The 24,284-nt window shown below is 43.2% G+C and overlaps 2 protein-coding genes across 4 annotated transcripts in view; one reads left to right on the top strand and one right to left on the bottom strand.

Moving 5' to 3' along the window:
- The window catches only part of LOC6606569 (protein timeless homolog), a 67,591-nt gene that overhangs the window by 35,825 nt on the left and 7,482 nt on the right, over positions 1–24,284 (top strand). The gene's annotated exons all lie outside the window — the stretch shown is intronic.
- Positions 636–23,667, bottom strand: LOC6606570. Of its 2 annotated transcripts, none has more exons than XM_002031335.2 (4): positions 23,507–23,667; positions 22,392–22,763; positions 7,140–8,851; positions 636–4,459 (listed from the first exon to the last, which is right to left on the bottom strand). In XM_002031335.2, exons 3-4 carry the CDS (start codon positions 8,106–8,108, stop codon positions 1,991–1,993), a joined length of 3,438 nt encoding a protein of 1,145 aa, XP_002031371.2. In that variant the 5' UTR covers positions 8,109–8,851; positions 22,392–22,763; positions 23,507–23,667; the 3' UTR covers positions 636–1,990. The 2 variants fall into 2 exon arrangements, with proteins under 2 accessions (XP_002031371.2, XP_032576690.1); XM_032720799.1 differs by having other exon boundaries at positions 23,553–23,667.

The following is a 24,284-nucleotide window of genomic DNA, read 5'->3' as shown; positions in this document are numbered from 1 at the left end:
GTCTTGTAATTTGATTTGCAGCCACATTATTTTGATGTCCGCTAGATACATGTACGTATAGCCCCCAAATAGTTTTACAACATTTCACTTTTGGCGTGGCAGATTAGATGTCTGGCCATTTGGCTGGATTTACACCATATGTTGTGTTGGTCAATTTGTAAAATGAGGTTAAGTGCGGGTTGATTCGCAAGGAAGAGGGTGTTTTGTGGCCGTTTTGCCCAGCATCTTCAAATGGGGTGAAGAATGCTTGATGCCAGTGCAGATAGCAAACTGTAGTATGCACACATATCGGTTAACCACTGTATTCATAATATACAATCACATTGTAGCACTCTGTTGCAATGTGAACATAAACAGTTCAGCCCAAGCGTATGTTGAGGGCAACGTACCAAATTTGCATGATCAGCAGTACTCACGCTGGCCAAGCGCTGACCGCTAATATGTGTGCCTATAGCACCCCTCCTCCAGCACCGTCGCTCGGCGACAATATATATATATGTAGGAAACGCAAATAAGCGTCGCTGCGCTGCAGGCTATGCCGGCAGCGCTGCTCCTCGACTTAGGCTAAGAAACCATTGTATTTTAGATCGCCAAATGAATTGACGAATTAACTTCGAATGGAGCGGGACCTTCCCTGCTCCTACAAATAAATAAAAAGTGAATTCAAGCTAATTAAATAAATCTTTCAACTGGGTGATACCACAAAACACTTCTAGTATCCAAAAGGTAGTTGGGTTTTGCGAAAGGGACAGAGGCGAAACTTTAATTAGATTGCAATTTAAACTCTAGTATCTGAAGCAGTTGTGAAAGTAGGTTAAGATCTGGCAAAGCATCGAACATCAAAGCGCAGCATGGCTCAAAGGATAATAAGAGCAGGATGGACTCGGCTTGAATGTTGAAAATTCGAAAGTGGTGCACCACATCAAATTAAGTTTTCTACCTGGAACAGACTTAAAATCTGTAACACAATGTTTAGCAAGGTACTTCATTCACTTTGTACGTCCTTGTCTTCTTTTTTCCTCCGCTCTGTTGGCTAGTCACACCTAATTTTCCAATTTCGATGATATTAAATTCCAACTACCATATTATATTTACTACCAACCAATATTCCTCGATTAATTCGCCTGGCTCAGCATGCGCGGCCTCATTTTCTGATTACTGAATTGGGTCTGTCATAAAATAAATTGTTATTTAATACTTGATCGATATTTCATTTTTATATGCATGACTATCGGAACACTTAATCTTGGCAGGCGGACAGGCACTTATATAAAGTTAACTGGGCCGCACACGGTGCTCCTGGCCAGTAAACTGACCCAAATACGACCACAAGATGGACATCGTCTTCTTCGGCTGGCTCGTAAAAACTTTGGTGGCGTTGGCTCTTTGGCCATTTGACTTGGCCGCTTGTCTACGCCCCTCGCCTCTTTCGGCCGCCTTAGTTGCCCGGGACTACGCGGCGTATACGTAACAGGAATTTATGACAAATTGTTGCTGCTAACCGAGTCGCTAAGAGGTCTGCAATGTGTGGGCACTGAGGCATCATAAATCAAGCCAGGAGCCAACTGAAAATAATATATAAAGCTGCTGGCATTTATGCTTTCCCTCTGTTGTCGTAGTCCCATTTTGGTTTTCTTTCGAGTTTTATTTTTAACCATTATCTTTTTTCGAGTATCGACCTACAAAAAATCGACAGGACACGTTGTGTTGCCAAGCACATAACGACTTCTGAAAGTTTTAAACTGGTGTAATTAATGCCTTTCTTCAAAATTTGAGTTTTAAATCACGAGCACCTTGCAATAGAAACTCAATCTGGGAAATACAATTTTTAAAAATATTTTTAAGAACTTCAATAGTTTCCCTTTTCTGCTCCGACTCTCTGACTCATCTGGTTAAGTTGGCAGGTGGCGATTGTCGTTCGAACTACATTGATTCCTATTTTTTTACTCTACTGAAAGGGTGCGTATTGTCGCTGACCAAAGACGGTTTGTCACCAGATGTTCAGCCTCCGCGAACTGGGCGTCATCAGTCTGCTGCTCACCGATTTGATGGCCGCCGCCGAAGAGGGTACCGCCTCTGTCGTACCGCCCAGATCGGTGGCTGCCACTCGATCCGTCCGGCATCCGAGGGCATTACTCCTGCTGCCCAAGAGTTCCATGGGCAAACTAGGCAGGTTGGCTGCTGCTGGACTACTGGGGGCCATCTCTATATAGTAGCTTTCATCTCTGCTGGGCGAGTGCAGGCTACTGCGACTGCTTCCCGATGAGGATGACGAGGTGGAGGAGCTCTTGTCCGCCAGCGAGGAGCTATAGAACTGCTGGCAGCGTTGCTGTTGCAGTTCCCGCGCTTGCAGATTGTGCAGCGGGGAGCTGTAGGGTGCTTCTCTCCGCGTGCTGTGGTGCCACTTTTGCAGGCGAGCCGGATCTCCGCCATTGGAGTTCACAGATCCCTGATAGTGCAGGAAGCTGTGCGCATCATCGGTTTCGTTTAGATGCCTTTGATGATGCGGTCGCAATTGACCAGAGCGGTTGCTCCTTTGCCAAGGCAATTCACAGCGATAGACGTGGGCCAAACCGGCGAGCAGGACGATGAACAAAACGCAGGCCACCAGGAGCATGACTCCGGGATGATTTCCTGTAAGATTATGATGGTTTTCCTCCCGCTGGTCCATTAGGTGTTCCGGTTTCGATTCGCTCTTTAGCTCCACATAGGCTTTGAGCTGCGCAAAGGTGCTCAGCTCCTCGGGAGCAGCTTCTTTCGGTGTGTTCACACTGCTATGTTGGTGTTGCGGTGTCTTCGAGGTGGCTGCCATATCTTCCACCGTTTTTGCCGCGTGCTTGGTACTGTAGGTCATCTTCTTGATGCTCAGCGATGGCTTCTTTTTGTGGCTTTTCGCCGGCGACTTTGTGTCGCCCTTTATTGCATCCGCTTGTCGCTTATCAGTCGCTGACTGGTGCTTTTCCTGCTCCGCTGACTGATGTTGTTGGCTTGGGTCCAGGACTTCCGAATCCGCATCTGCCACGGTGGCCGTACCAGGCAGCAACAACTGCTCGGCATCCACCAAAAGGACATCGCCCTTGTGCATCAGCAGCGGTGTGCCAATTAGATGTCGATCCTTAACGTGCAGCTGCAGTGTTGCATGTTTGTGTGGCGTTGTTGCAACTTGACCGGATGTGTCCCTTGTTGGGTATTTTAATAAAGTCTCGTGAGCCTTATCGGCTGGCATTTTGTCAGATTTTTTGCCGGCCAAAATGGTTTGTGGCACTTCAATTGCTGGCGGTGTTGCTATTTCTGCAGCTGATGTTGCTACTGTTTTTGTGGCACCGCTAATGTTCGTTGGCTTGTCGGAATTTATTTCCGTTGTTGCTGTGGCAGCATCTCGTGTTGCCAAAATGGGAAGCGCTGTTGTTGCCTTTGTCTGGGCCAAACTTGGCAGGTTCTTTGCTGGCGTTTCTGTTGTTTTGGCCGGCATGCCAGGCATTTGTTGCCGACGCTGCAGTTGCGCTAACGAAGTTGTTTCTGTTGGCCCCAACGTTTTTGTGGTTAACTGGGCAGGGATGTTGCCAGCTGATTGCATTGCTGTTGCCGCTGCGAGTGTTGGTGTTGCTGTGGTGTCGCTTGATGTTGCTGTTGCAATCGCTTCTCTTTCTGCTGTTGTTGCCGCCGCAGTCGACTGTGCTGCTGGTGCTGCTGCTGATGTTCCTTGTATGTCTGTTTTTTCTAATATTGCTGCTGCGGCCGCTGCTATTTCCACTGATGTTGCTGTTGGTTGTGCTTCTTGTGACTTTTTAACTTTTGACATACTTCTGGGTGTTGTTGTTAATGTTGCTGCTGCCCTTGTCAGGCTGCAAGAAGGCGGCTTTGTGTCATTTTCCGGTTTTCTTATACCACACTCTCGGCTGCTGAAGTTTTCGTAGAAATTGTGGAACTGCAGATACTCCGTTTTTAGATCCACGCGCCCACTCACACTTGCCCCATTCGATTGACCCACATCCACTGACCTGCAAGGACTGGCCCATTCGGCAATGCCCAGCAAATCGCTGCACTTAATGGGGTTGTCCTCCAGTAAAAGATCCCTTAACTGTGGCAGTGTGTGCACTATCGATTGGCTAACACTCTCCACCCCTGACGATTGCAGATTCAGGGTGAGCAATTTGGGCAGTGATAGCGGGGGCAGGAAGATCAATCGATTGTTGGATAAGTCCAGAGTCTGTAGATTGACCAATCCCATAAAAGCCTGTGGCGGAAGCTCCATTATCTGATTGTGCTGCAGAAATAAGTGTTCCAGCGATGGTGGCAGACTGCTGGGCACTCGCATCAGAAGATTGTGGTCGAGGAAAAGTGATTCGAGGAGCTCCAAACGTCCCAGGGCATCGTCCTCCACTTGGGCAATGCGGGAGTGCGAGAGATCAAGGTACTGCAGGAGCGGATAGCTGTCCATGTCACCGCAATTAATTGCCTAAAAATGAATAGAAAGTTTCTATTAGTTTAATTCATTTAGTAAATTGCATGAGAAATTATAAAAAACATTTGATTTTAAGAAATCCATCAGGAAGTGGAGCTTTCTTTAAAATTGACTATAAAGGGCGGCGAAAACTTTTATGATTTAATCCCTGTCTAGCCACTGACTTCGCCGAGCACTCAAGAAGTTATTGTTCTTGGCGAAAGTCTGGGGAAATTTGATTAGTGGCTGAAAAAGAGGGAAAGTGCGAGATGCATGCCGCCATGCGACATTGTTTAAAAATTAACTTAAATCTGCCATTATAATTACTTCAAAGGACTCGCCGGCGAACTTGCCCCTTTTTGCGATCCATGCCACGCCTGCGATGCCCGGAGCGATGCTCGTCTGGCACCAAAGTAAACATAGACGCGACTCGTTAAATGAAACGAATGCCCGGCAACCAGGAAGCCAGACAGCCTGCCGTCGTCTCTGTCCTGGGGCACCAAAGAAACGAAAGTATTATACTGCCAAAGTGGTGATGAGGATGAGGAGAAGGATGTGGAGGAGCAGGCGGGCAATTGGGGGCTCACGATGGGCAACCAGCGGCCCCTAAACGCCATAATTTGCCATGAAAAGGCTGCGTGTTGACTGCCGATAAAGGCAGTGGAAAAAGGCAGTCGGCCTGGCCAGGCGAACAAATTAAAATGGCTTGGCAACAAAGGCACCCGGGAGCAGTGATGAGCCACTCATTCCAGGAGCAGCCGGAATGGCAGAAGCGACTGCACAGATAGTTGGCTAGTCCACTTGAAAAAAAATCATCATCAAAGTATAATATAATATAAAACATCAGCAGATTTCCCCAGATGAAGAGGGAACTATTGTTGAAATACGATTTGAATTTGAAAGAAACTCAAAATTCAGTAGCTCAAAATAGGCCCAATAAAAATGGATATTCAAATAGAGGTTACTTTGAAGTGTACTTCTAATGCCAGCTCCTGTCTCAGCTGCACGTTGGCTGTTGGCTTAAACGTGATTATGCTTATGCCAATTATCCTTATTTTATTAATGCCCGTGGCCGGGCTGACGCTTCTGCTTCTGCTACTGCTACTGCTCCTGGTCCTGGTCCTGATCCCGCTCCTGCTGCCGCTGGAGCTGGGAGCCTTTGTCTCTGGCCCTAAACAGCTTACGAAGCGGTATTTTTGCACCTTTTATGGCTTCCGCCATAATCGACAGAGCGACAAAGGCGGCGGCAGCCTCAATTTATGCGCCGCATTTGTTTGTCTACACTTGAAGTCGTTTAAGGATAATACCTGGGCGAAGGAAAAGAAGCCTGTGCCCGTAATGCAATCGAGATTGTCTATTTTTGTGCCCCTTCTAAATCTGTTTGCTGCTTTTTGTGGGTGTAAGTGCTGGCAATTTGAGGAGGAACGCTAATCTGCAGCTCGTGTTGCTGCTTATGTCAATCAAAGGCGGCTCGCAGGACTTGGGCAGGACTTTCCCAGTGGTCTATATTTTTTTCTGCACCCTCTTCGAATTGCTTTTCTTTCCTTATTAAGACTTGAGCGCGCCCATTCTATTATTTTTCCTTTGTTTTCCACTCGCATTTGTTGAAAAGTGAGAAGTGCACTTTGCTATTCCATTGTGTGGCCACATTGTATCTTAATTACGTTCTTAACTGGACTTGAGTGGCGTGTCCTCTTAGCCGGACTAACAGCTTAACAATGCCTGCAACTGCCACTCAGGGAAAATGCTTTGCTACCATCATTCCTATCGCAACTAACGTTTTAAATTGAATATATTCTTATATAATCCTTTTTAATTACTATATGGGGTTTGCGTGAAATATTTATCCTCCGCAATAAATAAACAGTTTAATAATAATCATTTTTAAATTCATCACAATTGCTTTTTCACGTTTAATGCGGTGTGTGTTCTTTTAGTAAGTATTCATAATATTATACTACTACTCATACTTTATAGATCAATTCTCAAGCCAAAGTTGTTCAACTAAATCGAATTTCGAAAGAATCAATAATTTAAATTTCCCAATTTTATGTAATAGCTCCCAATGCTAAAATTAACACCACATAAAATTTTCCAGCCTCCCTCATTTGCTTCCTCTTTCCGCATCGAAAGCGGAAGTAAAAGAAAGGCCGCACAAAATGGCGGGGGCAATAATTTAAAAATAACAAAGTGTAAATCATACGCGTGGTGAGATTGCCTCGCGTTTGCCTCGCCGGGTGGGTGTAAATTGGGTGGGAAATTGAAGGGGGCCCCAGGAAAACGCACTCAAGCACGCAGCGCGGAGCACAGGCCACATAACAGATGCTAATTAATGGCGGCTGTGGCAAAGGGAGCCACCATAATGTAGCCTGCAGGATGCAGGAGCCTAGCACTGTATCTGAATCTGAACCTGAAGCCAAGGACAACGATGGCAAGTGCCTGTTGGGAATGTGCCGCTAATTGCCGGCAAATGCGTCGAATTGCGGTTCATTGGCTTGCTCGACTCGGGGAGTCGAGTTGGAAATTTATCGTTCAAAGCTTAGGGCTACCCCTTAGATTTTTCCCACACGGAGACTATTTCTATTTCTGTAGATAACCTTTACCTATAAATCTTAAATAAATAGTGAATTAACTAAATTAGTACCTTAAATGATCATTCAAATCATACTATTATAGTCATATTACATTAACTTACCTTGAGCCAGTTTTCGGACAACTTGAGAGTCCTCACAGATTGGGCTAGAGCTGCAGGCACCTGGCACAAGCCAGTGCCACTGGCATCCAACTCTTTCAGGCTCCAGGAAGCGACGAACTCCTGCATCGCCACTCCCACATCTGGATTGTAAGCGATGGAAAGGCTGACCAAATCCGGAATTCCCTGCAGAGCACGAATTGCGGATCCACTCAAGCGGTTATGGGATAAATCCAGATATTGCAGATTCGGTAGTGCCAAAAATGTTTCGTAGTCAATATCCGAGATGTTGTTGTGACTGAGTACTAACGTTTGTAGTTCCAACAAATTGTAGAATGATTCCCGGGAAATGTTTAGCAATTCATTGTGAGCCAGGTTCAGATTTTTCAACTGAGGCAATCGCTGGGTAAAAAAGCTCGTAGAAATGTGGCTGAATTTGTTGCAGGAAAGATCGAGCGTCAGAAAGGGTAGTGACATATTGGTGTCTGCCAAACTCAATGGTATAACCACCAGGGAGTTGTTACCCAAGTCCAGCTGCCTCAGTTGATTGAAGTTGTCCAAGCTGAGGCTCTCCAGTTGATTGCTGCTCAGATCCATGGCGGTGATCACTTGAAAGTCCCCCTTCCACTGACCACCAGTGCTATTGAATGTCCTTAAGTCGCGGTGGGTGAGATTAAGCTTGTTGGCCGGCGCATTCAGCTCCAGCTCTCTTTTGTGGCGTTTCTGTTGGTATCGCAATTCCCCCCGAAAGCTCGCAGGTTCGTTTTCGTCCCTCAGCATGCGATGGATACTCTGGTAGCTGAGCCGTCCCACGTCCTGCCGGGACAACTGCAGCTCCTCCCGTTCGGCGGCCAGGCGTGATGAGGTGGGGATGTCGACCAGATGGGCCGCTAACACCAGCCTTGTTAGCCACGTCCAGGCCAGGAGGAGGGCCAGGCCTAGATCACAGTGTTGGTTCACGATTTTCACCATATTGCGACCCACTTTCAACCTTTCTTTTTTGAATTGGTGGTATAAATGGGGAGGTCCTCGTTTCGTTTTTTTTTTATTTTTTTGGCTCTTTTATTTCACTTGGAATTTATGCTCGGTACGTGCGAACGTTTAACGTTCAATTTTGAATATGGCTGCTAGCTCATTCATTTCCTCGTTCATCCGTTCGTTCATCTGGTTTTCCGGGGGCATCACGTGCGCGCCTTTTTGGCCAAACATGTGACAAGTGTCGGCGGCAGTCAGAGGCGGATGTTGCCCGAGGGCAATGGCTGCGTTTCCGGTCCGGCGGCCATTGCTCAAGCAGCGTGCTCAAATGCCATTGCACGGCTGCTGATGCTGGATGTTGGTTGCTGGATGCTGGATGGCGAGGGTGATGCTGAATTTTTAATTAAATCAACTTGATCATTCTATTCCGGGTCGACGTCGTCTGTTATTGTTTCCCCCTTTTCAATTCAACGTTCTGCAATTGTTTTACAATTTTAATTGCGCTGCTTTGTGTTTTGCTCTGCGTGTTTTATTTTTTGTGTTTTCATTTTTTTTTTTCACGATGCTAATTGCTGTTGAACAAAACGCAACTCAACTCGAGCAAATGTCAATTAAAAAGCGAGCATTCCAGCTACTCCTGATGGCCCGCTTTTGGTATTGTTTTGTTGTCCTTAGCCAACTGTTGTCACATTACAATGCCAAGTGCTCCCTCGGCGTTGTTGTCATCGCGTGCTTAAAATCTGAAATAAAACGTGAAAAAATTGCTTGTAATTACGCTCTTGTTAGCTGTGTGTTGTGCTGTGTGAATGCAAAAAAAGGTGGCTAAGGTAGAAGTTGCTTTTAAATATCTTTCTCCCTGTTCTTCTCCGGTTTCCCTGCTTTTCATCGCATTTTAATTTCTACTTTGGCTTTACGACATCAGAGCGCTTTGGCAGTTGCCTTTAGTGTTATTTTTATGTTGATTGCAGCTAATGAAATTATAATTTCAACACGCCACGGTTTTCGGGATACAAGCTGAAGGGGATATTCCCCGATCCTGTCAGCCGCTTGCCACTTAGCCCCGCTAATAAACCCCAAGCAAACGGTCTCTTTGTGTGTGCGCGTAAGTATGTGTGTGTGTGTGTGGGCTCTTGCCATAAATCATTTAACTGGGTCATTTCATTTCCGGCGTAGACAAGCGACAGGAAGGCCACTGAGCAACCCGACAACCCACAGCATCTGGCCCAAAAACGACGCAAATTTGATTTACTCATTGCCGGCCTAATGACGCTCGAATGTATGCTGCGCATCCTGGCCTCTACTGTCTTCCCTCCCAAGTGGATTTCGGTTTGGTTTCCTGCCATCTTTTTTTTGTGCCTCGGACAACCCAATCGTGGCAAATTAATTTGTCAATGTCTACTTAAAGTCGAGTATGGCATTTTGATAACCCGGTGGGTAGTTTTAATAACTTGTTTCGGAAGATTGCAGGGCATTGATGGATGGTTTTGTTGGAAGATTGAAATGTTTTTAATTATATGTATTGCATAATAATAGTAGCCAATAAAATCGTTTTTAAACCCTACCAAAAAATGATCCCACAAATGTTCCCAAGTTTGTTGTGATAAATTACAAAATATTTCGGGCTACATTTTGGGCCATCAATCGAATGATTTTCCGGTATTTAAAGCGTAACTGCCATACCAATTTAAGAAAAATGCGTTTCTCGTAATATATAAGCTTTTTTGTAGATGGTTTCCTTGCCATTAGACGCAAAAATGTCGGGCCACATACAGAGCGTTTTACATATATAGCAATACAAATAAAGGGAAAAAGGCTCTGGCTGGTTTACGTTAAATTTATTGACAAATATCATCAAGGAGCTGGCGTTTCATTTCATCTGCTGCCGTTTGCTTACATAACAGTAAAATTTGGGCCATAAGTTTGGCGACATTCAGCCACCCAATGCCCATTCCACCAGCCCTAATACGTAACACCCCCAGACTACCCAATTCAGTCAGATATTCAGAGAGGCAGATGTACGCAAGTCAATTGACATGAAAGTCGATTTCATAAACCAACAACAAATGGAGGAAATATCAACAGAAGCAACAACATGAGCTGTCTGTTTGCCTGGAGAAGATTGACGCAGCCCACCAGTGGTGGTGGTGTCCCTTATTTGGTGGCCTGGGTTCCAAGGGTGCCTGTCAGTTTATTTTATGCCAGCTTGAAAATAATTTGCAAATTGCTGTGCCATATTTTTCTTGTACTTCTCGGCTGTATTTTATTATCAGACATTAGCGAGGGTTGTTTGTTCAAATTTGTCGTCGACTTTATTGCATATTTATATGAGCGAGCATGCTTTTTGTTTCCTTTATGCAAGTGCACATTTTTGTTAGTTAATCAAATGCTGCGCACAAAGCGAATAACTTGCAATGCTGCAATCTTAGAGTGCATTGTTCGAGGATACAAATTCCAGGAACGCAAAAAGATGAAACAGAAGTTTACAAAACGAAATTAAGTTTAGTCATCGAGTCAAACAGCTTAAAAACCGAATCCTATGTTCTCTTTAAGGTGAACTCTTTTAAAGAGTCCACAACTTTTAAACATTTTTAATTTTGTTATAGTCCACCTGGAGGTACCATAACCCTAAACAAATTTAACAGTTTTCACAGTTGGTCATAATTTTTTAGTATGAAGCTTGAAAGCTGACTTGCAGACTTTATATAGCCTCTGCAAGGATATAAAAAGCAAGCTGCTTAAATAAAATTCAAGGAGCACTCACTGCAAAAGCTGAAATTGGATTTCGCAACCCCGCTTTTTCCGAGAGCACACAGCATACGTCTGTGATTTATTTTAAACGTATTTAGATGCCCCGAACCCGAATGCGGATCCCCGAACCCAACATGGCTTTATCAACGGATGCAAATGCAGTTGACGGAGCAAGGACTTGGCCACATGGCTGTCCTTCCAATCCTGCACCATTGCATTTTTTCATTGAGTGCTTCAGTCGGCTGGTGTGCTCTTTTTTTATATATGTATGTATGTACTTCTTTGCTTTGCAACAGCTTTTTGCTTCAATGGTGCGCTCAATGGTGCAACAAAACACACACAAAATTGTATCTCCATGCCCGTCGCGGCTGGTTGCATTTTTCCAGACACGCTGGCGTATACGTAATGCGCTGCATTTACTTCTCTATCGCGCTCAGTGATTTATTTGTATGGAAATGTTACTGCTGGTTCGTTCGGTGTCTCTGTGCCTCTTTGGATCCTTTGGATCCTCTTTGCTCAGCACGAACGGCATGTTTATTGTTTAAGTGCGCTTCCTGTGCTCCTTTCAATGCATTTTGCCCTTACCCTCTATTTCTACTCATCCTATCCCAATGCGCCCCTTTGTTTGCTGTAGTTTTAATAAACTTCCGCTTTACCCTTGGCTTCATAGAGTTCGCCTTCTGTGAGCGACATGAGCTCGATGCTGGTGTGGTGCTTCACTGGAAAAAATTGTATTGAATAGAGATCTATACACCCATGTTATGTTCTTAATTCTGGACTTACATTAAACTTTTCTTTAAACGAAGTGTAAAAATTAAACATTTTAAAACTTGAAATTATATTATAATTAGTCCTGAATAAATGCAATACTCCTTTATTTAAATGAGATTTTTCTTTAAAGTGTACAAACCGGAAAATTCCGCGAGTCAGCTATCCTGCAAGAATCCTGCAGCCCAGCATCTGTGTCAATGTCAGGCACGTGCGGGCACGTGGATATGCATGTGGGACTTAAACTGCTTTCTAGGTCTGGCATCTTTAAGCAAAATGTCCAACACTTGGCGAACAATTTGCCACGACACTTGGTCGATTCTCAGCCATCGATTCGCCTTTACTTGCTGCGCATAAAAGTTTTCAAATTAAAGTTTATTTCTGGCTTTCGACTGTCAGACTGAACGAGCCAGCAATTTGGCAGCAGCATCAGTTCGACGGCCCCGGCTGACTGAAAATATTGTCAGACAAAGTGGGTGGCAGGAAAGCCATATCGATAACGGGAAGCCGAAAAGAAAACTGCGGAGGTGTAGGCCACGTCAGGATTTTAGGCCCACTTGGAGGTGCCTGAAATAGATTTCCTGCCATGTTTTGCAGGAAAGTTTAAGAATGTTTTTCATGGGCGTTAATTTTATTGAATAGAGAATTGCGGTATAACTTTTACCAGACTTATTCTCTGAATCGAAAATACTGGAGTGATGTATGTAAATAGTTTTGAAAGTCCATATAGTAACTTGTAACGTATCTAATTTGACTGTTAAATTCTTATTTTGCGCTAGTTCAAATCATTTCTAAGGTTGCCTTTCAAGGCTTTCAAGTGTGACCTCGTAGCAAGTTTTTGGCCTTCATGAAAATTTATATGAGAGGCATAGAATATCAACGGGATTTGTAATTCCCATCAACGGGAGATTTCTGGAGAGCACATGTCATTGACTTCCGCTAGCATTGTGCCGCCATGTTGTGCTCCTTATTAATGCCCTGCGGTAAAAAGGGACCGCCCAGCCGGCGAAAACCGAAGAAAAACCCCCGGAAAAGCCCCAACCTTCGCCCGGCCCAGGCAACCAAAAACACATAAGTAAAATCTGTAATAAACTTGTTGTTGTTCGCCTTCTTGCCGGTGGTTGAGTGTGTGGGCCTTTATTGTTTTATTTGTGTGCGTCTTTTGAGGCAAGTTTTTGCTTTTATTTTTCTTTTTATTTATTTATTCTTTTTTTTCTGTTTTGTAGTTTTCCTTCTGCTTTTATTTGTTAAATTGTGTTGTGAAAAATCGCTGAAGGCTCAGGGCCGCCACAACAGAGCCGGTCCTCTTGTGTATATTTATTTGGTCGCTTTTTGTTCCGTTTTCGTTCGTTTTTTGTATATATTTTTTGGGTTTTCGGCTGTTTGTGTGCTTGACTTCGTCTTGGGCTTTATTTTGGTAGCCCAATTTTGGTTTTGCTCGCAGCGGCTCATCTTCCCTGGGACCTTGAATACCAGGCGGAATATTATTTGCGATAAAAAATGAAGAAACGCTGATGGTTGAAGTCGGCATGGCACTCAGTTTTATTATCTTTCTCATATTTTTAACCCCTTTGTCGTGGCTTAGTTTGGTTCTGGCAAAGCTCTTTGCGAGATTGAAAAACTTTTTCAATAACTGTGCATAATTTGTTGACCCTCACCCTCCTTTTGCCCATCTCAATTGTTCGATTACTTAAAGTATTGCCATCTCCCTGTCTGATTTTGACCAGCTCTTGAACTAAAATATTACTCATGGTTAATACAGTAATATGGTAGGATCTTGTGGTAGTTATATGAAAACCAATTCCACTTTGGGTCAACAGCCCCCGCAAATTGTGTGGCTGACAGACGCTGAAGTGGGCCTTATTCCGAGCCACAGGCACTCATATTTCCTTGTCCGGCACATAAAGTGACACAATGATTTTCTAATAATTTGCCAAATTGCCTTTGGTTGACCATTAAATCTGAGATACGTGTCTGTGGGATAGCCAGATTATGTTCACAGAAATACTCACATACACACACGCCTCCAAAATGTCTGAGCAGCCATGTAGACGAAATTCTTCTGGCCAGGACATAACTAGATACTTTTGGCAGCAGATCCTTTGCCTCGAGTGTGGTGTCATCGAATTTCTTCTCCCCTCTTAAAGTCGGGGCCCTTAAAGCTCTTTGCTTAGCGGGTCATAGAAAAGCGTGAAAATAAATCTGTGACTAGAGCAAAATCAATAACTTGGCTTCGGTATGCGCTTTTCTTTCCGCCCTTTCAAGTGGTTTCGTCTTACGAAAGAAAATCAAAAGGAAAAACTGCACCAAAACTGTACTCGGATTGGGTGTCGTCGACTTGGCCCAGAGCCATTGTTCTCCAATCTGGAGAAGATTTCTAGGAGGGAAGCGGATGATACTCTTCAAACGTATATTCCATAAATTGGTGCTGGCTTATAAGAAAATTTGAGAGGCATTGCATCAGCTCACTTAAGCTACAGATAACTGGAAAGTTTTTCTGAGAGCCGGAAAATATGATTATAAATAAATTCTATAAAGTTTTGGTTCAAACGATTTGGGAGTAATTAGTGCATACAACCAAGTCTTTGCAGCTGCCAAATAAGTACGTCAAGCTTGAAAGCTTACAAAGAAATGCTCTAATAATTTATTATTTTATTTATGTATAAGCTTGAGTACGGAGCTGATTTAAATGCTTTAAAATTTCTTTGGATATTATCCAACAGCTAAATGCGTGCTGCTCATTGTTTTTCCTAAAACTAGGTAAATATTTGTGTGCATAACTTTTGCTTTGGGGACAGCCAGCCCAAAATAGAGCAAAATCCGAGCAGTTAAAGTAGACTCCTGTTTGTCATCGTCTCTCGACATCACCGAATTCCCATCTGCGAATTTCGCCTGTTATTTTGATTGTGGTTGTCAACGGCGCTTGTTTGCTCATCCTCCTGTCGGCTGTGTCGTCAACTTTTGGCATTTGTGTCTTTTAATTTTCATAGCTGGCGGGCACCGGGTTTCTGCTCCCCTGACAGATTGGCTGGCAGAAAACACTCAGTTTTCCCTCTTTTTTCCCCCAACTAACAAGTTGTGTCGCTGGGAAATTTTTCAGACAGCAAGTGGAACTAAAACCGAAGTTACTTTGACAATTAGCGCATGTGTCTGCGCATAAATCTGCGAAACTGGGACCATTTGTCAGGCAAGGCACTTGTCAGTAATACGCGCCATTTACATTAACGCACATTACGCTCAATTTTTCGAGTATCAAATTATGGCAAAGCTCTGTGGGGGCTGTTGTTTGCTCCGAGGTTTTCCAAACAACAAAAGGCAGACGGCAAACTTTAAATTTTTACGACATCATTTCATGGGCCACAAGGCAGGACGACGAAGGCGAAGAAGGACCAGCCCACGAACCCTTAACGATTGTTGCTCTCTCTCTGCTCAGCTCCAATGATAATTTGCCAGCACCACCCCGCAGGATTTTCCGGGGTGCTGGCAAAAGGAAAAATATTACACGCATAACTGTCGTATATATTTTTTTTTTTTGGGCTCTGTGCGACTCTTCGCCCCGTTTTGTCTTTGCGTTGGAAAACAAAAATTAGGCCATTAAGGCATTTACCAAATGCTCCGTGTCCCCGAACCGAACTGAACTGGCGTTTCCCTGGTATTTCCTCTAAACAGGGCTCGGTCTTCCGGGGGCGTCTTTTTGTGAAATTGAAATTAATGTGGCGGAAATCACAAGTTGAGCACGAAACGCGGCCTGCAAGGGTTCACTCTCGTCCCATTTAGACAGAAGGGCACTTGAGCCGCTTGATATATGCTGGTAATTCCCGTTGTGCGCCGATGATTAGGATGGCAATTAGTGAATTAGCATGCGAAATATGTCTAATGTGTTTCAAATGAGACCCTTCAGTCGGCACCAAAATCTTTAATTGTGTTTTGTGGGAAGTTCTCAAATGCGAGGCTCCCTTTCTTAAAGCTTGAAATTTTTAAAATGTTATGTATATTTATTATAGTAATTTTCGCACATTTGTCAAAAAATGTTTATTCCAGATTTAAATATTTCCCAAATTTGATAGACAAATTTGACATTTTATGTTGTCAAATCCTTAAACTGACATGCGAATTTCCACACTAACCAAATATTTCTGTTCATTTGGCAAAAACCGAATCGAATCGAGAGCCATCACCATCAGCATCCATAGCTTCTGAATTGTTTTGTTGCCGTTTTAAACTGCCCCCGGCCATCCTGAATTATTAAGCAATTTTTCATATTTTAATGGCAAAACATTTTGCTGGCATTTCTCCGACAGAAGCGAAAAAGATGGAAGGAAAAGTGTGCGGGGAGAAAAGTTTTTAATTTGTTATGCTGGTTGCGTTTCCCAACGCCCACTTTCAGTGTGCTGCATTTCGCATATTTTATTTTGAACATTTATTGTGCGCCTTTCTTTCGAGCCCGGCATTCATTATGAGCCATAACAATTTGACCGTGAGGCATAAAAGTGTCGAAAGTGCAGGCGAGTGAGGGGCAGCCAAGTGGGCGTGCCACGAAACTTTTGTTGTCCAACAAAGGCGGGCGAAACAGTTTAAAGAAAAGGCGCCCGACTTATGCGTGGTTCGCTTGGAAAAAATGTAAAGGAAATTATGCCCCGAAAGTGCCCGGAAAGTTTCGCAGCATGTCTTAACTTTATTTGATATAACCAGGCGTTTAATTTGATTTAAATGATGGGAGTCAGCCAAAAAGGATCTGGCTGCCACTTACGGTGTGGCAAAGTGCAATCCGCAGCCCATACGAAATGCCTTTTGCTTTGACCTGCATAAATAAACGCATGCCGTCGGCCTTCGAGGAGCTGCTAACAAAACTTATAAATCCCAGATATCCTGACCTTAATGCCACGTTGAATACGAAATGATGATGCCGGGCAGGTCGGTGGTGAGCCTGAGCGTGAGCAACTGTGCGAAGCACTAAAAGCCAAAGCCAGAGTGTGAAAATAAAAACAAACAGCACCGAACTGCCAGATAGCAGCCACCGCAAAAGCAAAAGCAAGAGCAAAACCATGGGAAAAAAGGCCAGGAAAATCGATGCGAAAGTGTTTGCTGTCTAAAAAAGTTTTCTACACGCGCACAAACAGCAGAAATAGGTGCCTGGTGACTTGTAGGTGGCGCCCCCGGGTGTCCTGAGCTGTGATGATGCCAGGTTAACTGTGCGTATACGTAACGTAGTTGAGTGGCTGCTAAATATTTTCAAGAATAACTTTACACGACCCACTCATACATGTGCATACAAAAGCAGGATACGTATGCGACCCAAAACTTTGTCGCCCAAGTGCTCATTGTTTTTGTTTTGCACATCCTCGCCAGGATTAACATACGTTCAAGGTGCTCTCCGCAAAAGGGTACCAAAACATCAGTGCACAAAAACAAATACCAATAACTATATATTATTAAGAACAACTAAAAAAAACTCTAGACCCCACTATCCAATTCCTCAACAATGAAAATACTACATTTACTAGCTTGTCCTTTGATGATCTGCATATTTTCGATGTGATTTACTAGCGCATCTTTTTTATGTTAAAAATTAAATAGTATGTTTTTAAAAACTATGACTATATGACTAGTCATGTTAAGAGTTTAAATTTGGGAACGAAAAACTATAAATGATAGTTAAAAGTTCGGGGTAGTTTGTAAATTTTTGCATAGATTTTGAATATTTGCACGGTGTACTAATAATATATATTCTAAAAGGAAAGTTTCTCAACGAGGTTCAAAGTCAATACAGGATATCCGAAAGCTCGATTTCCACACACTTTTTATGGATAGCTGGGACCTTGAAACCCGATACGCTCGAAGCGCCCAACTACTTTGCATATTTTCACTATTTCTCTTTCTACTTTGTCGCTCAGGAACGTGACTTTGCGTTTAAAGGATGCCCAAAGGCATAGGAAGATAAGTTACCGGCAAAAAATACTTATAAAGAACGAAAAAGCACGAATGCTGGGTAATTATTCTTTGGCAAATCCCAGCTGCAATGCGGCCATTGATGCAACATAAAGGTACACAAATCCTGCATCCTCGGTAAATTTCAAACTCGACTGCCAACGGCTGTTCGTAATTTTTATGACTTTTCCGATGAATACAAAATGCTTAATTAAATGCCGTCGTCGCACACAAATTGCGATGCTCCATAGGAAAATCCCCCATTTTCCGACCCATCCCAGCTGCTCTGCATGTGATGACACGCATAATTTATTCAATTTTCATGCCTCTGTGTCTGCGTGCATGTGCCTTGAGTTAAGGTTTTACGCGTCTCTAATGCTTAAATTACACATTCAAACTCACACAGACACTCTCATTCGCACACGCACACAGTTGCCGCATTCATGTGCGACATTTGGTTCGCAGGACTTTTTGCCAACGTTTTGTTTCCCACTTGGGCAAATAATGATACCCGGGCCGGGGTTTTTTCCTCTCCATTCTTGTTGCGTATTTACTGCAAAGATTATTTGCAATGCCGTCGTTCTCGTTCCAATTCCCATTGTGCGATTGTGATGAAGGGGAATAATGGTGATTCAGAGTGGTCTTAAGGGGGGTGCTATGGAGCGTATAGATGCCTTCGTATCCTGCCGCTTCGCGTAAAACAAATCACTTTGCCGGCGCAACACTTTAATGTCGGGGATTAGGCATTAAGGTGAGATTTCCAAGTGTTTCATGCACAGGAGCATATCGAAGTATATATCATGAAAGCGTAGGAAATGTTGGTTAAAACCATAAGCCTACAGTATGGAAATGTGCTCTAGACTTTAGCTAACTTTTCAATACTAATTAGCAGTTTAGATTGGCATTCATAAGCAAACGCATGTTGTGGATAATATTTCTTTATGTGCGTTACTTTTCGTTTAAGCCAAATATAACAACCCAACCCTATCGACTGTAAACTACGCACCTGGCTTTAGTAACTAGATTCTCCAAGATAAATATGCACTGTATATTTGAGTGCTGCATTTGCATTGTTAAAGTCATCCAGCAGAAGGTAAATTTGTATGTACATCTGCATTAGAGTGTGCTTGCCAAAGTGCAAGGCAATGTGCGGAATGTGGAAGTTTGTTTTTGGTAATATCAACCTCATATGCCAACTGCTTACCCATATTTGCACTAAATACATATGCACACACATGCCGCAGCGTTATTGAAAAACTATGTTGACACAGTTCTGGGAACATGTCGAGTGGCTGAAAGCTGAAAGCTTTTACTGCACAACTTGAACAAAAACCCAAATTTGTTCCATATCAAAACTGATTGCGAAATGTGTTGGAGTTCTCCGCTCAAACATATTGAGGTAAAATGGCTGGGGACCCTGAGACTCACGCGCATTTGACTAATTATAAATACTTGTAAATGCAGACAAGTTTTGACAGCTAGCTTTTTAATTGGAAATTGTTTCAGGTTAGGGTAATTATTTTATGTGCATGTAGCTGGAAGTATTTATGTTCGTAATAGAGGGATTAGAGCCCCAAAAGACCAATTTCGTTGTCAAATATTTCTATAGAATTTTAACACTGGCAGCAATCAATTTTAACACGCTTTTCATTGTTTCTTTTATACAATCCAACGGATGCAAAGCTTGTATAGAACATTTTTTTGATGCTTCATTTGCTTTCGATTGCTCTAAATTGGGGCATATTTGTGCAAACTCAGCGTGAAATATTTGCAGTGGATAGACAGCTATCCATTTGCCATTTCCAGCAGGCGTTTATTTTAAGAAAAAAGCGAACCGATCAAAATCAGTGTGTAATATTTTACGCTTTTTCGCATTCGCAAAAATGTTAAACAACTTGGGGGATGGCTTCTTGCCATTTTTTTATTTTGTTTTTGCGGGGGTAGGCGGGAGTTGAGGCGTGTGTCGCCCATCAACTGCAAATTGCGCACGCAAATTGTCCGCCGGCTTCCCATTCCGAAAGTTTCCTTGTCTATTTCGCGCCTGTAAATCGTAAATCAGGGCATATTATTGTTGCTAACCCCAACCCGGCGAAGCTTCACAACCATTTACATTTGTATCTTTTGCCTCCGCTGTCTGCGTTTTTCAATTTGAATAAGCTTAAAGCAGCCTGGGAGCGCCGTCTTGCAGCTTTATCAAAGGCCGTTCTTCTTCATAAATATGCAAATTGTCTGGTGCCTTGCTCGCTTCTCTGGATTTTCCTTCCGCTGCGGCTGCTCCTGCTGCCGTTTTACAGCCCTAAATCGGATTTACTTCACTGGCTTTAAGTTTCACCCGCCTGTCTTTTGCTATCTTTGTGCGGGCTCCTTTGTAGTCACGAAAATATTTGATTATTCGCCGCCGCTGCCGACGCACATGGATGGATGTGCGAACCCACTTTCCCCATTCTTTTGGGCCTTACCCCCTCGGTTGCAGCTAACGACTTTGATTGCCACGAGACGGGGCACGTGATTGCGAGTGCCCGAGTTTGCCGCAAACAATGCCGTCGTCTGTTGGCTAACCGGAAACCAGGTCCATCTGGAAAGGCTTGCGGTTGCGTGCCATATGCATCACTCATACGCACAGTGGTTTGGACTGATACCGAAGTGCATCAATTAATTTTTAAAGCTTTTACTTTTGTATGGTTAGGAATATCTGGTTAACAAACACTAACAAACACACGGTATTATTTGTTCGAGGGTGCCCCAGGATTTATTATTATTCCGCACATAGCTAATTTGTGGAAATGGTTTTACTTACATTACAAATTTCAATTTCAATTACCCTTATGAACCTGGCCTAATCGAATGATTTTAATTTTATTGCCACTAACCCATATTCAGATATAATACTAATAGCTCCAGGCATTATTCATGCTCTGCCATTAATAATATTCATATAGAGGAGGAAAATTAATTTCAATTGAAACACGTTTACCTGCAGCCAGCGGCAAAAAGTCGAGTTATTTCAGCGACTAATTAAATAAATAAATAATTGTGCTGCCAATGGAAACAATTCCCATAATTCCGTCAAGGCTTGACTTGATTGAAAGTCAAACCAAATTGAGTTGTGAGCGTGTTTTGATGTGATATCAAGTTACGATGCCGTGGTGCTACCATCTTAAGCGCACAAGAGCCACTCGCGCCACACCCCGAGGCACTTAATTGGGCCGGCACCCCTCGCCCTTTTTGAACAGCATCCCCCATACGGAGTGCTACCTGTACTCAAGCCAACCCGAGTTTGGGGTGCGTGTGCTATCTGAGCTGAACTGGCGGCACTTTTGCTACCATCTAATTAGACATTGTGGCTGCATTAATTGCCAGGAACTTGGACTTTATGGTTTTTCGGGGTAGAAGATTCTTTGGTGCGGATACCGAAAGTTTTTATTGCCGCGTCAGATAAAAGTCGAATTAGCGTTTGCCTAATTTGCGCTTGACAATTTGCCAGAGCATAAATATACTCTATATGTTGGCGATATATAGACTGATGGTATGCAGTGGTGTCTCTATATATGCATACGTACATAATTTAACCGCCATTGTGCTCTATGTTCTTGGCGCGCTTGTGCGCAATATACTCGTAAATAAATAAATTGCCCACAGGAATTTCATAATACTTTTGCAAGCAGCTTTGCATGCATAATTCACGAGTATGAATTTCATGTGCCAGAGCCCAAACAAGGCAAAAATCAATCAAATTAAATTGAAAATGAAAATCATAAAGCTCCCACGCGAACCCAAAACTCAACTAAAATGATTTAAGAGGTAGGTAGATTGTGGCACAAACTTGAGCATGATTTCTAGCCACATTTTCATAGTTTCCATCCTCGATTCCGAAGCTCACAATTTCACAATTTAATTATCGATGCTGAAACGGCAGAGCAGGTTGAGTATAAAGTTGTGAATGCCTGCCGGCAACTGGGAGTTTCTGTTTTTGTTTCCATTGCCAGTCGCAAGTTGGTTCGGCATTGTCCTGGCCGAAACCCCTGACCTCTGCCCTCCCAGGAGCCTTGGACTTTTGCCCACAATTTGCATTCTCCTCCGTGAATTGAGGCCTCAATTTATCGAATTTTGCAATTGACTGGGCATACAGGCCACAATAATTCAACTGCTGGCTTTGCATTTAGTTCTGAGTAATATTTGATAGTGTTGTGGTTGCAAAATTGTTTTATTTTCCAAATCCAAATGCGTAGGGCTTGACACAAGCAGTAACCATTTAATCATTAAATGTCAGCTGTTAAATAAATTATCGGACTCCAATTGCATTAACAGCATTCGAAAGAGAGTAAAATTCGGCTAATTTTTTAATTTATAGTTTGCAATTGGTTGGCCATGAATCGGTTTTGCATGTGATAATTCTATTTGACGGCCAAAGCAATCAAAATTAACTTTTTCATTTGTTGTTGATTAACATTCCTAATGTACTCCCCGTGTTGTCATTACATTGGCCCATAATTATTTCAATTTGTTTTTCAGAGAGGTATAGTTACCCTGGAAAACTTTTTCAATTTACGCCACTGCCTGTTAATTATGAGTTTTTAACTACAAATCAGTTGGGCGAACGAAAAAAAAATTGTCTTGCAATTAAGGCAGCGAATTAAAAACTGAGCAACGGTTGCCAGATGAGCAGCAGCAGCAGAATGTGAATGAATTAGCTCGATTTGCATAAAAATTTCATAAATATGTAAGCCGGACTCTGGGTGGTTGGGTGTCAAATTGAGGAGCGTGCTCAAAAAGCGGGAGGAAAGCAAACAAAATTGCACAGCCCCCAAAGGTACGAGTAATCAAAGCAAAAATTACCTAATCCGCAGTGGCCAAATGAGGCGGCTCCTGCTCTTCTCCTCTCAGGCTTCTGGTGGTTTTTTTCCTTCTCCTATTCGAGGGGGAGTTGTGGGCGTGGCCAGTCGGTAAGGACGTCGTCTGGTTTGGTCGTTGATTAGCGCTGCCTTTTGCTCTACACACGGATTTGCGTCCCGGTTTGTCTGTCTGCGTAAATCCTCTGTGATAAGTTGTCTAGGACTTGATCCTGTTCACGTTTCTCGTTCTGATTAATATGCACAGACGTTTAAATTTCGTTTTTTCCCTGCTTTCGGTTAATTTTCGGGGTTTTGTTTATGGTTTATTCACTTCGCCTGCTGTTTGCTTTAAGTCTTTTTCCCGGGCACTGATGCACTGCAAATGGATATTTTACCGTGAGCTTTACGAGCTAGCTTTCACCTGCTTTTGCAGGCGAGCGGAAATGAGCAGATTCCTACACACACAAACACACACACACGCATAGTGCACACTCAAAGACACGCACACACATACATGCAACTGGCGGAAATGAGTGGAGCACGCGAAATTCTTTATCCGGCATGCTGGCAAAGTTCCTAAAAAGTTTTTATATCCAAACAACACCCTCTATCCCAGAACCATGCTTTACAATGTTTACTCTGTTTTAACTGGACACCTAATAAAACTCATTCTGAATTCATTTATTCCACAGCTTTAGTGCTATAAGTCTATTCATATAAAATATTCTATTCTATGCATTAAGACATAATTCTGCTCATCAGCTGTTTTACGACCGCAAAATCATCAAATCAAAAATGTATGATGTTCACATTCATACAAATTGTATTCTTTAAGGCATGGATATATAAATATATCTGATATTAAAAAATAAAGGCATACAAATATAATATTCTCCCTCTGAACAAAGTCAGTATCATAAATAATATGTTAGCTATGAGGATGTTCCAATCCCAATTCCCATTTCGACGCCTTGCTGTCTTCTAGCTAGAAAATACAAAAAATATGTTGACATTTCGCCTTTTGCTACCGGAAGTTGGCTAACATCACAAATACCAACGCAACACGCACAATACAAACACACGCCAACCACACAGTTCAAAACAAGCTCGATCTGCTACCTGGTAACTTTTTTATATTTATTTTTGGCTTTGGTTAGAATCGCACAGTTTCTGGAGGCAGTTAGTTAGTTAGTTGTTTGTGGCCTCTTCACACGGCACTTGGCACTTGGTTTTGGTTTGGTTGAATCGACGCTTTCTCGGGTCGCGTGTCCTGGCCTCGATGTATTTAGCACTAGACTGAGCTGCTCACTCGGCCAGGACATGCTTTTAAGCCATCCTCCTGATTTCGAAATTCGAAATGTTCGCTGGGCGCCTGCGCGGTTTCTCTTTTCTATTCGGTGAGCAGCTGGCTGATTTGCTCTTCAAGCTGCTGACTGCGTTTTGTTATTATTTTGTTTATGTCCCTGTCAGCAGAGATGTGTGTGTGTGTGTGTTTGTCATCACCTGTTAGCATTTGGGAGTCCTTGAAATTCGGCTCAGTTTCTTGCACAACCTGAGCCACCAAAACCCACCCACTCGGTTGGCAGACGCTGCTGCTGACATTGTCTTTGCCATTATGTAATAATCACAAAGACACACGCACACGTGTTAAACTTCAAATTAATTGCCACCCAAAAGTCTAGGGATATGTGGGCATGGGCATGGGCATGAATATGAGTACACAGGGTCCTTGGATGGACATGGCAGGACATTTTCTACTGCTGACCACAGCCCAAACACCAGGCACGTTCCCGTTTTGCATGCTGCTACCAGGATGTGCGGAATATCCAGCACTGAAGGTCATGTAATGATAAGAGGGAGAGGGTGGTCCAAACAGGGGGCGTGGCAAATATGCGTT

The sequence above is a fragment of the Drosophila sechellia genome, chromosome 3R, assembly GCF_004382195.2.
Source record: "Drosophila sechellia strain sech25 chromosome 3R, ASM438219v1, whole genome shotgun sequence".
Lineage (NCBI taxonomy): Eukaryota > Metazoa > Arthropoda > Insecta > Diptera > Drosophilidae > Drosophila > Drosophila sechellia.
Note: the sequence above shows the minus strand (reverse complement) of the source record. Positions and strands in the feature narration are given on the sequence as shown.